Source organism: Amblyraja radiata, chromosome 3 (genome assembly GCF_010909765.2).
Source record: "Amblyraja radiata isolate CabotCenter1 chromosome 3, sAmbRad1.1.pri, whole genome shotgun sequence".
Classification (NCBI taxonomy): domain Eukaryota; kingdom Metazoa; phylum Chordata; class Chondrichthyes; order Rajiformes; family Rajidae; genus Amblyraja; species Amblyraja radiata.
This window is the reverse complement of record NC_045958.1, coordinates 77,009,349-77,021,362: the sequence shown is the minus strand read 5'-3', so window position 1 is coordinate 77,021,362 and position 12,014 is coordinate 77,009,349. Positions and strand designations below refer to the sequence as shown.

The following is a 12,014-nucleotide window of genomic DNA, read 5'->3' as shown; positions in this document are numbered from 1 at the left end:
TGTAAAAAATGATTTTCTCATCTCGGTCCTAAAAGACTTCCCTCTAATCCTTAAACTGTGACCCTTTGTTCTGGATTCTCGTCTTTCTTTGAATCATCTGATCTTTATCACATTTTTGCAAATTAGCTTCCTAGCCCGCATTGCAATAATGACTAGATTTGGAAAAAAATGCAGCAAATTGGTTGTAAAGTACTTTGAGCCATCACAAAATCATGAAGTGCGCAGTATAACTTTTTTCTGTTGATTCAGTTTGCTCCATTGACCAAAGTGGTTGGGGTGAGTGGTCCCAGTTTGCTTTACCCCTACCATGGAAAAACTAACCTTTATCAATCTTCACTTCCAGCTTCAAAGTGTATGGAATATGTGGCGACGTGGCAGGCAGCTGTCCTGTGGAGATGTTCGTCGAGAGGAACGATATCATAATCCTGACACCGCAGATTCTGCTGAATTGCATCGAAGTTGGCCATATTTCTTCGCTTTCCATCTTCACCCTGCTAATATTTGACGAATGCCACAATACAACAAAAAATCATCCGTACAACGTTTTAATGAGGAAATATCGGGATCTCAAATTTGGCCTGGTTCCAAGTGCATTTCCACAGGTTAAACTTTCTGAATTTTCAGATTTTTTTTTGTTATTTCTCACATTCATCCAGCGCTATAAATGGAAACATGTTACACAGAAGCAAAACGGGCAAAGCCACGTGGTGATATATATAAATTGATCCCAGTATACATACTGTAAATATTCTAGACACTGTATAGCGGGGAAGATGTTAAAGCTTTCGGGATATGGAAAAGAGATTTCAATGGAATGAAACTGGACTGAGTGAGTCAGTTATAGGGAGATGACTGAAAGAACTCCAATCATTCTACATGGTTCAGAGAGGGTTCGGAAGAGATTTTATGTGATGCAGTGCTGAAAGGTAAATGGAGCCAATTCGAAAAGGTAAAAATGTGACGGAATTTTTCCAGGGTTCTAGGACAAGAGCAGCAGCAGTAACACTGCTCTTTAAAAGAGAGGGTGCAGACATAATAGACCAAATGCTTGCCATTCCACAAGACAAAAGTGCACCTGGGCACTTTGCAACCTCCTGGAATGATCATTGAATCTTCCAACTTTACGTAAACTGCTCTCTCATTGTTTCCCATTATCGTGCCTTTCCTATCCTGAGTTTGAAGAAGGGTCCTAACCCGAAACATCACTGGTCCATGTTCTCCTAAGAAGCCTGAACCACTAAGTTACTCCAGCACCCTGTGTTCTATGCAAGATTCCAGCAGTTACTTGTGTTCCTGTTTCATTAAAATGCTTTGCTAATGGACAGTACTCAGGCTCCTTCTCACCTGATCTATCCTCGCCATTCTCTCTATAGTCTCTAGTCCTACACCTCACTCCCTCAGCTCTGCATTGAAAACAGTAACCCCGGCCCTCTTCCTCCAGTTCTGAAGGTCATTGGCCTGAGATATTAACTGGTTTCTCTGTCCTCAGATGCTGTTAACCGGCTGAGTTCTTAACACATTTTGTGTACTCGGCCCATTCCTTCCCCTTCTTGTTAATCTAACTGCTTTCACCAATGGTCAACCCCGAAACTGGACGAGTAAGCTGGAAAGAGGATTTACGAGGATGTTGCCAGGACTTGAAGGCCTGGCCTAGGGAGATATTGGGGAAGTAGGACTTTATTCCTTGGAGTGCAAGAGGCTAATGGGTGATGTTATACAGATGTATAAAATCGTGAGGGGAATTGATAGGGTGAATGCACAAAATATTTTCCCTAGGGGAATCAAGAAGCAGAGGACATAGGATTAAGGTGAGAGGGGAAATATGTAATTGGAACAAATGTAATAGGGCAACCTTTTCACTCAGAGGATGGTGGGTATATGAAATGAGCTGCCAGAGAAGGTGGTTGAGACAGGTACAATAACAACTTTTAAAAGACACTTGGACAGGTACATGGATAAGAAAGGTTTAGATGGATATGGAGCAAATGCCAGCAAATACGACTAACTTCGATGGGACATCTTGATTGACATGGATGTGTTGGGCAGACTGAAGAAGGGTTCTAACTTGAAACGCCACATATTCCTTTTCTCTGAAGATGCTGCCTGATCTGCTGAGTTACTCCAGCATGTGGTGTTTATCTTTGGGCTGAAAGGTCTGTTTCTCTGTAGTACTCAATGATTCCAAGAGACTAAACACTTCAATGTCAGCTTGCATTAAAAAGCACCTGTCATGTAGATAAACTTTCCCAAAATTTAAAGAAGCAGTTATCAAACAAAATTTTGCATTACACCTCAAGGTTTTGGGGCACATGAGCCGCACTTTAATGAGTGCCTTGACAAGGGAAAGAGAGTTGGGAAAGTTTAGGAAGAGAGTTAGGGTCTTGGCAGGGTGAAAGCACACATGTCCGTGGTGAAGCAAACAAAATACAAACATGGGCAGCATAGCGACACAGTAGTTAACTCTTGCCTTACAGCTTCTGTGAATTCTGATCTTCAATGTCTGCAATTCTTTTAAAATATTCCCCAGATGCTACAGTTTCCTCTCACATGCTATCTATCAGTGTGTTAATTGGATACAATAAAAACCATTCAGTGTTTGGGAGGAGTTGATGGGGATACAGAAGGCAAATACAAGAAGGGTTGTGTAGATCTGGGAGGTAGATAGTTGGTGTGGACATAGTGGGATGAAGGCACGTTCTTGTATATATATTGGCTCTGTGATAGTGGAGGAGAACAGCTAAGTTGGCGGCTTTTATAGCTGAGGTGGTTTACAGAGAAAGGGAGGGTGAGGTCATGGCAGGATTTGAAAACGCTATTTAAAAAAATGTTAATACTGAGATATTGGTCAAACAGGGGCAAGTATAGATGACCAAGCATTGAGGACTGGATGAGTGGAATCTAATGTGAGCTTAGATGTCAGCAGAGTTTCTTGAAGTTTGAGAAAGTTCGTTTTAAAGAAGATATGGATATGTGTTCAGAAATTCCAGTCCGCAGTTGCCAAATGATCTGAGTTTCAACGGATTTATATCCCTGAACCAATATTTCTCACTCACAAGATATTTTACAAAATCTCAATGAATTTCCTGCTGTATTTCTGTCTAAGAGTGCGGTCGGGAGTGTCTCGCATGGTGTGTGTGGTTCTGACTCTGGCATCTGCATTAGAAGTCTGCTGCACTGACAGTCATAATCTATTGAATCAGAAGTTAAACTGACACTCTTATCAGATTGACGTGAACGAGCCCAGTGTGTAATTTTGAAGAGGAAGAGCTAATATTTATCCCTCAATTTACATCACTGAAGTTAGATTATCCAACCATTTTCAGTTTGACATTTGTGGGAATTTGAAGCAGAGGGTAATGGTGGAGGGTCTTACTCTGGCTGGAGATCTAGTACCAATGGTGTTCCACAGAGATCAAGGCTGGCACCTCTGTTTGTAATATAAAAAATGATTTGGACAAAGGAGTAAATAGGCAACTTAGCAAGTTTGCAGCTGACATAAAAAATGGTGGAGTTCTGAATAGCGAGGAAGGATAGAAAAGGATTGAGCAGAATGTAGATCCGGTGGAGATATGGGCAGTAAAATGACAGGTGGCGTTTAATCAGACAAGTGATAGGTGTTGCACTTTGGGAACTTATGTGCAATGGAAAGTATAACATAAATCGCAAAATCTTTGGATTATTAACAGCATTGATGTACAGAGTGATCTTGGGCTCTAAGTCCACAGCTCCCTGAAAGTGACCACACAAGTAGGTTGGGAGTTAAAGACATACAATACACTTGTCTTCATCAGTTAGGGTGTTGAGCATAAAGTCAGGAAGTTACATTACAGGTTGTTTGTTTCCCAACAGATTGTCGGGTTGACGGCATCAATTGGAGTTGGCGATGCTGGCTCTGTCAAAGATGCAATGAGTTATATTTTGCAAATTTGTGCCAATCTTGATGCTGAAAACATATCAACTGTAAACAAAAATGGGGAAGAACTAAAGAGATATGTTTATTCTGCAGTTAAAGGTAATCCTTTTTATTGTATTAAATAGCTCATGTTCTACCAAATTCACAATACTTAAAACTGAATATAAATTGATTCATGCCATTAATATCAACGTCAGAGAAGGGAGCGTAAAATATGCATCCGGCTCATTGAGTCTCCTGCACCATTCATCAAGACCATGGCTGATTTCCTCCAAGAGTGTCATTTTCCAGCACTGTGTTCTTGAATTCCTTTACTGTTTTAAAAAAAACTATAATTCTCCATTTGAAATGAACAAGAGGGTTAAGCATCCTCAGCATTCTGGGCTGGAGATATTTGAAGGTTCGCCACCATCCCAATGAAGAAATCTTTCATCGTCACGGTTTTAAATGTACAGGTCTATCTTTTATTCTTAATTGCTGCACAAGGTCTTCCTAACTGCCCACTGTACCTGTACATTGGTCTCCAATGTCTGCATGTACACCCAGGGAACTTTGAACATCAACACCAATCAATCTTTCTCCATCAAACAAATATCCTGCTTTTCTCCTATGAGCACCAACGTTGATTACTAACATTTTTCCATATTATGTTCCACAATCATCTTCACGTCTTTTCCTTTGGTCCTACCAATCTCACGTTCTATCTTGGTTTTCATAATAATTTTTTTGGTTCTGTTATGGTGAGCTCTAAAATACTCCCCTCATCAGCCCCTCTGCTATTTCTGGCAACTTTATGTGTCTTCCTTTGATTTAACACAATCTTTAATTTCCTTTGTCAGCCATGAATGAATCACATTTCCTTTTGGGATTTTATGCCTTACTACAGGAATGGTTCCATTCAACTTATGCTTTGTTTTCTTTACATGTTATTAATTGCCTGGCCACTGAGATTACTTTCAATTGTTTTCCTATCAACCAGTCAAGTTGTCTCTTGTATCTTTGTGCACCCAGCAGGTCTCAGATCATGAAATAGTTTTGCAGGTTAGACATAAAAAATGTTTCCTCTTGTGTTGGACACCAGAACCAGGGCCATCAATATATGAGCATCACTAATAAATCCATTTGGGCAGCTGAAAGAAGCCTGTTTCCTAGACCGGCGAGAATAATGAACTCACTACCACTGGTTTAAGTGAATGGGAAGGATATGTTTAAGAATAAGTGAATGATGGGGAAAGAAACCAAAGGATTCTCTGATAGTCTGAAATTAGTATCCAGTTTCTATGCTGTATATTCTGTGGAATTTATATCCAGATCTTGCATTAGGTAAATGTTACACTAAGAAAATTTACCTGCACATCGCAAGAAAAGGAAGCAAACAACTTACTTTGTTCCACTCAACCGGTGGTGAGTGCCGGGGTTGGAGGTGGAGGCAGATAGAATAGCTACATTTAAGAGACTTTTGGATAGGCACATGGATAAATAGTGGACGGAGGGATATGTATTATATGCAGGTAGATAAGAGTTGGTCTTGGCATCATATTGTGGACATTGTGGGCTGAAGTATCCATTTCTGCACTGTATCCTTCTATGTCCTATGTTTAAAACCAAATAGGAATGTGAACAGGAAGTGCAGGAATTATTCAGGTCTGATAGCAACGGTTGAAAATAAAAGAATGTTAGAATTTCAGGTCAATGACATTTCAGCAGAATTATTCTGATCATCATACAGTATTTCCAGCACTGTATTTCTGCACCTGATTCCCAGCTTCCAAAGTATTTGAAGAGGAGGGATTCTAAAGGTTGAGGAAGGGCAGCTAAAGACACGTTTGTGAATAGTGCAGTAATTAAATCCTGGAGATGTCAGTGCAGCCAGAATCGGAGGCCAGCATAAATCATGAGAGGTTGTGGAGACGAATGATCATCATGGAAGAGATGGGGAGCAAAATAAAGTGGCCTGTAACAGAGCTGGAGAAGTTTGCAGAGAAATGGGAGAGGACATGGAGAAACTTGCAATGGAGAATATTGAAACTGAAGTGGTATTCAAGAAGGGAGCAGTGATGTGTGGACAGGACATGCAGCAGAATTAATTTGAGAATAAACTCACGGGGTACAACAATCTAAGAAAACTTTTGACAATGAGATTGAGGGGAGGGGGCAATGAAATAATTGTGTGTTTCAGTGTAGATAATGAAGCAAATTGAAACTGTTTAAATATACAGCTCTTTTCAATGTTGATCCTTAACAGAAACGAGGAAGGCTGCCGTGCGTACAAAGAATCCGTTTGCAGACATTATCCGTCAGATAATGGTTCAAATTGAGGACATGGCCAAGAGTATTTACAACATCGGTAATCTGCTCTGCTTTTTTTTACTCTAACTGTTAGCAGCAAAATCACATACTTCGTGCTATACTTGGCTAAGATCTCGCTTCGGCTTCTGAATTAGTACGTGGGAGATTGTTTGAATTAACATTTTCAGTGTGTTTTGATCAGGTTATTTCCTACAGACTGGATTAAATCTTTCCTTTTTAGTTTATCAATTGTAGTACCTTATGAATCATAGTTAAATTAATTGCAAATAGTAATGGCAATCTTTACTATGCTTTGGGGCCTTCTATGTCTTCCTTTTGCCTGACTGATTATTTTAGCAGAAGGATTGGGGCAGCTTCCTAAAATGCACCTTTTCTCACTGCAGTCACAGGCTTTGCAAGTCGGAGCTCATGTTGCTTGAAATCAAGTAATAATGTTTGCTTTGTCCCCGACAGATAATCTGTCGAACATCAAAAATCAAAATCGTGGGTCTCAGAAGTACGAGCAGTGGATCATTGAAGTGCAGAAAAGGTGCAAGATTCTCCAAATGAAGGATATGGAGGAGGAGCGGAAGACTTGTCGGGCTCTTTTCACATACACTGAGCACTTGCGGGTGAGTGACACTTGCACTGGTGTTGTATCCAACCCAACAATGCGTTTGTGTTTGTGTATGTAGACGATAGTTTCAAGAACAATATGGTTTTCTGTATGCTGCAATATTTGGAGTCCCAACTTAATATTTAAGCTGGAGACTGCACAAGAGACTGCAGATGCAGGAATCTAGAACAAAAACAAACTTTTGGAGCAACTCGGCAGATCAGGGAGCATCTGTAGCGGGAACTTCGAAGATCTTTGCTCCTTTTCTGCACTTCTCCACAGAAGCCGCCTGATCTGCTGAGTTCCTCCAGCTGCTTGGTTTTGTTTGTTTTTTGCTTGACATTTAAATCCCACATTTAAAAAAAATAGATGTATGGTCCACTAATCTAATTATTCCTTAAGCCTGTGGACTTGATGTTGCTATGCCACTATCCACCTTTTCACCTGCTTTCAACTACCTTGAAGCTCAGGATTGAATTATCTCCTTGAACTTCTCCAACCCTATATTTTTCTCTTTTGAAATGTTCATTTTCTTTCATAAGATGGACTGGGCAGTGGTCACAAATTTATGCCGTCTTTTCCGCTCCTGGGCGTTCAAGTTGCCGAACCAGTGCAGGTCAATATGCTCTCTACTGTACACCTGTAGAAGTTCAAGAGAATCCTCTCTGACATATCGAATTTCCATAATCTTCTCAGGAAGTAGAGGCGTTGATGTGCTTTATTTATAATTGCATCAGTGTGCTGGGTCCAGGAAAGAGCTTCAGAAATATGAACGCCCAGGAATTTGAAGTTTTTGACTCTCTCTAAACAAGATTGCTGGTCCTCATCCTTCCTCTTCCAAAGTCCACAATCAGTTCTATGGTTTTACTGATATTGAGAGTCAGGTTTGTTGTGCTGGCACCATTTGGTCAGTTGGTCGATCTCATCTATACTCTGACTCATCACCATCTGTAATTCGTCCAACAACGTGAATGGCGTCGGCAAACTTGAAGATGGAGTTCGCATTGTGTCCGGCTACACAGTCATGAGTATAGAGCGAGGGGCTGAGCACGCAGCCTTGAGGTGCTCCCGTACTGATTGTTAATGAGGAAAAGTGTTTCTGTCAATTCGAACAGGCTGTGGTCTGTGGATGAAGAAGTCGAGGATCCAATTGCAGAGGGATGCGCAGAGACCAAAATTATACATAAATTACACAAATCCTACAAGACAGTGAAAAGAAAGACTGGGAGAAAAAAACATTAGTGCAAAAGTACACATTTGGAAAACAAGTCCATGGTAGGCAAGTAATGTTTTCCTCATGTACTTTGATGGTGTCATTGGAACAATCGTGTGTTTGTCTGAGTTTATGTGCCTGTGATGCTGCTGCAAATTATAACAATTGCTAACTGTTTTCTTGTTTTAACTGTATCCTATTTGCACTCTTAGAAATACAATGATGCTGTCATTATCAACGATGATGCACGTACCAAAGATGCAGTAAAATACCTGAGGTCTTTCTTCAATAATGTGAAGGGAGGTGGATATGATAAGACAGAACAGATACTTACTGCATTATTTGAAGGTAAGATTTGTTGAGCTTTTATCAGGCTTAATGTTTTTTGGAAATGAGTCAAAAATGTTTTAATGTTTAATTCTGGCAATGTTTATTGACTTGAAATTTGGGGTGTGGCGGAGACAGTGTTTTCAACGTCTATTACAAGATCACTATTATATCATCTGCCAAATTATATCCAGTAAATGTTCAGAATAAGTCATACCCGCTTCATTTTTAATTTGAGATTCCAACGTAAAGCCCATGCTGACGGCTCGCTGTTGTTTTCTTGTAGACTTGCAGCCCTTGACATTAGCTAGCATTGTGTGTTGATTCAATCAGCTGTGGGTGAGTAAAGTGTGGGAAGTTGTGGTGGCATGGGTGGAAACATAGAAAATATGTGCAGGAGTAGGCCATTCGAGCCAGCACAGCCATTCATTGTGATCATGGCTGATCGTCCCCTATCAATAACCCATGCCTGCCTTCTCCCCATATCCCTTGACTCCACTAGCCCCTAGAGCTCTATCTAACACTCTCTTAAATCCATCCAGTGACTTGGCCTCCACTGCCCTCTGTGGCAGGGAATTCCATAAATACACAACTCTCTGGGTGAAAAAGTTTTTTCTCACCTCAGTCTACAAGGACGCCCAGGTCTCGCTGCACCTCCCCCTTACCTAACCTCATTGAGATAATAATCTGCCCCCTTGTTTTTTCCGCCAAAGTGGATCACCTCACATTTATCTATATTATACTGTATCTGCCACACATCTGCCCACTCACTCAACCTGTCCAGGTCACACTGCAACCTCCTAACATCCTCTTCACAGCTCACACTGCCAGCCAGCTTTGTGTCATCCGCAAACTTGCTAGTGTTGCTCCTAATTCCCTCTTCCAAATCATTAATATATATGATAAACAGTTGCGGCCCCAACACCGAGCCTTGCGGCACTCCACTCGCCACTGCCTGCCATTCTGAAAAGGACCCGTTCACTCCTACTCTTTGCTTCCGGTCTGCCAACCAATTTTCTATCCATGTCAACACCCTACCCCCAATACCATGTGCTCTCATTTTAGTCACCAGTCTCCCGTGCGGGACCTTATCAAAGGTGGAGTGTTCCTGGGCCCCAGGAGAGTCATTTCCTCGCTAACATGAGGCAATAGGCTTGGTCTTTGTTGGTCCACACCACAACTGGGCAGATGCCTGGGGACATTTCAAGTAGCTCTTCTTGCTGCTGCTTCGGAACAAGCCATGTAATTCATCAAGGAATTGGGTGGCGAGGAGACCCTGCCTGTCTCATTGATAGAAACATAGAAATTAGGTGCAGGAGTAGGCCATTCGAGCCTGCACCGCCATTCAATATGATCATGGCTGATCATCCAACTCAGTATCCCGTACCTGCCTTCTCTCCATACCCTCTGATCCCCTTAGCCACAAGGGCCACATCTAACTCCCTCTTAAATATAGGTAATGAACTGGCCTCGACTACCCTCTGTGGCAGAGAGTTCCAGAGATTCACCACTCTCTGTGTGAAAAAAGTTCTTCTCATCTCGGTTTTAAAGGATTTCCCCCTTATCCTTAAGCTGTGACCCCTTGTCCTGGACTTCCCCAACATCGGGAGCAATCTTCCTGCATCTAGCCTGTCCAACCCCTTAAGAATTTTATAAGTTTCTATAAGATCCCCTCTCAATCTCCTAAATTCTAGAGAGTATAAACCAAGCCTATCCAGTCTTTCTTCATAAGACAATCCTGACATCCCAGGAATCAGTCTGGTGAACCTTCTCTGCACTCCCTCTATGGCAATAATGTCCTTCCTCAGATTTGGAGACCAAAACTGTACGCAATACTCCAGGTGTGGTCTCACCAAGACCCTGTACAACTGCAGTAGAACCTCCCTGCTCCTATACTCAAATCCTTTTGCTATGAAAGCTAACATACCATTCGCTTTCTTCACTGCCTGCTGCACCTGCATGCCTACTTTCAATGACTGGTGTACCATGACCCCCAGGTCTCGCTGCATCTCCCCTTTTCCTAGTCAGCCACCATTTAGATAATAGTCTGCTTACCTGTTTTTGCCACCAAAATGGATAACCTCACATTTATCCACATTATACTGCATCTGCCAAACATTTGCCCACTCACCCAGCCTATCCAAGTCACCTTGCAGTCTCCTAGCATCCTCCTCACAGCTAACACTGCCCCCCAGCTTAGTGTCATCCGCAAACTTGGAGATATTGCCTTCAATTCCCTCATCCAGATCTTCAGTCAAAGGGAGTCACTAACCTTCTTGGGCAGCCTGTGCATTTCAAAAGGTTTGTCCCTTTAACTCTAATCCTATAATTATTAACGCAAGTATTTCCTTTATTAATTTGAGGGCAAGTGGAAATTCACTTCTCAGGATTTAGACAAAAATATCATATCCTACCAAATCTAGCTTTCATCACTGATCAAAGTTTGTATTTCTCATACTTAAAACTTGTGGAAAAGTCTTAAACTGCAGCAGGTTTCTTATTTTGGAATGTGTGGCTCTGATTTAGCTCCACATATCAAGCAATTTATTCGCTTGATATGAGGAGGATGCTTGGTTTTATAATGCTTGCTTTTATAATTATCAATACTACTTATTGCTCTTTCTGATTTAGCTCCTCCATCAAGCAATTTATGTGGTTTTATTTTAATCCTCAGCAAAGGAAGAGCAAATACTAAGAATTGAAGCTGACCCAACTAATGAAAATCCCAAGTTGACTGAAGTCAGGAAGATTCTGACTGAGGAATACCAGCAAAATCCATTGACCAAGACCATCATGTTTGTCAAAACCAGAGCTCTTGCTGATGTAAGCCATTTTCACCTATTAAATATAGTTTTACTACTTTTGAATCATTATTTAATACAAACTGCCTTATCTACTCTCAGGAGAACAACTAGGAATACTTCATTTTATTCGTGTAGACTGTGATCCATCCTGGTAAATCTATTTTCTATCCTCTCTAAAGCCAGTAAATGTTCCCATAGAATGATATGTTCATTTTTAGACCAAGTATTAAAAATGTCCAAAATTCTGCAAAGATTGAAACAAAGATGAAGGGAAGGGAAAGCTGAAGGATCATTCATCTATCTTCATTGGCGGGACAGTGGTGGAAAGCATCAACAGCTTCAAGTTCTTGGACGTACACATCTCTGATTTGTCCTAGGCCCAGTGCACTGATGCAATTACCAAGACAGCTCACTGGTACCTCTACTTCCTCTGGTTCTGCTGCTTCCTCACACGTTTGAGGAGGTTGAGCATATCGCCCAATACTCTGTCAAAGTTTTGCAGGTGAAGGGCAGAGAAGCATAATAACTGTAGGCATCATGGCCTGGTTCAGAAATGCGAATGCTCAAGAACAAAGGAGACTGAAGAAAGATGTGGATGCTGCCTGGTCCATTATGGGTACTGACCTCCCCTCCATCAAAGAGGTGTACATGACATGTGTCAAGAAGGCAGCTACTGTTATCAAAGACCACATCACTCAGGCCAGGCCGTCTTCTTGTTGCTACCATTGGGAAGATGGAACAGGAGCCTGAGAATTATTACCAAAGGTTCAGTCTGAAAAAGATCCCCACCCGAAACACCACCTGTGCTTTTCCTCCAGAGATGCTGCCTGACCTGCTGAGTTACTCGAGCAC

At 41.5% G+C, this 12,014-nt stretch overlaps 1 protein-coding gene across 2 annotated transcripts in view; it reads left to right on the top strand.

Annotated features, from left to right (window-relative positions):
- LOC116971190 (probable ATP-dependent RNA helicase DDX58) overlaps positions 1–12,014 on the top strand; it is a 72,644-nt gene that overhangs the window by 49,938 nt on the left and 10,692 nt on the right. For both annotated transcript variants that reach the window (XM_033018152.1, XM_033018151.1), the window contains 6 exons: positions 344–602; positions 3,850–4,012; positions 6,159–6,260; positions 6,677–6,834; positions 8,244–8,379; positions 11,033–11,181. In XM_033018152.1, coding sequence (XP_032874043.1) covers positions 344–602; positions 3,850–4,012; positions 6,159–6,260; positions 6,677–6,834; positions 8,244–8,379; positions 11,033–11,181 — 967 coding nt within the window. The remainder of the gene's footprint in view (positions 1–343; positions 603–3,849; positions 4,013–6,158; positions 6,261–6,676; positions 6,835–8,243; positions 8,380–11,032; positions 11,182–12,014) is intronic.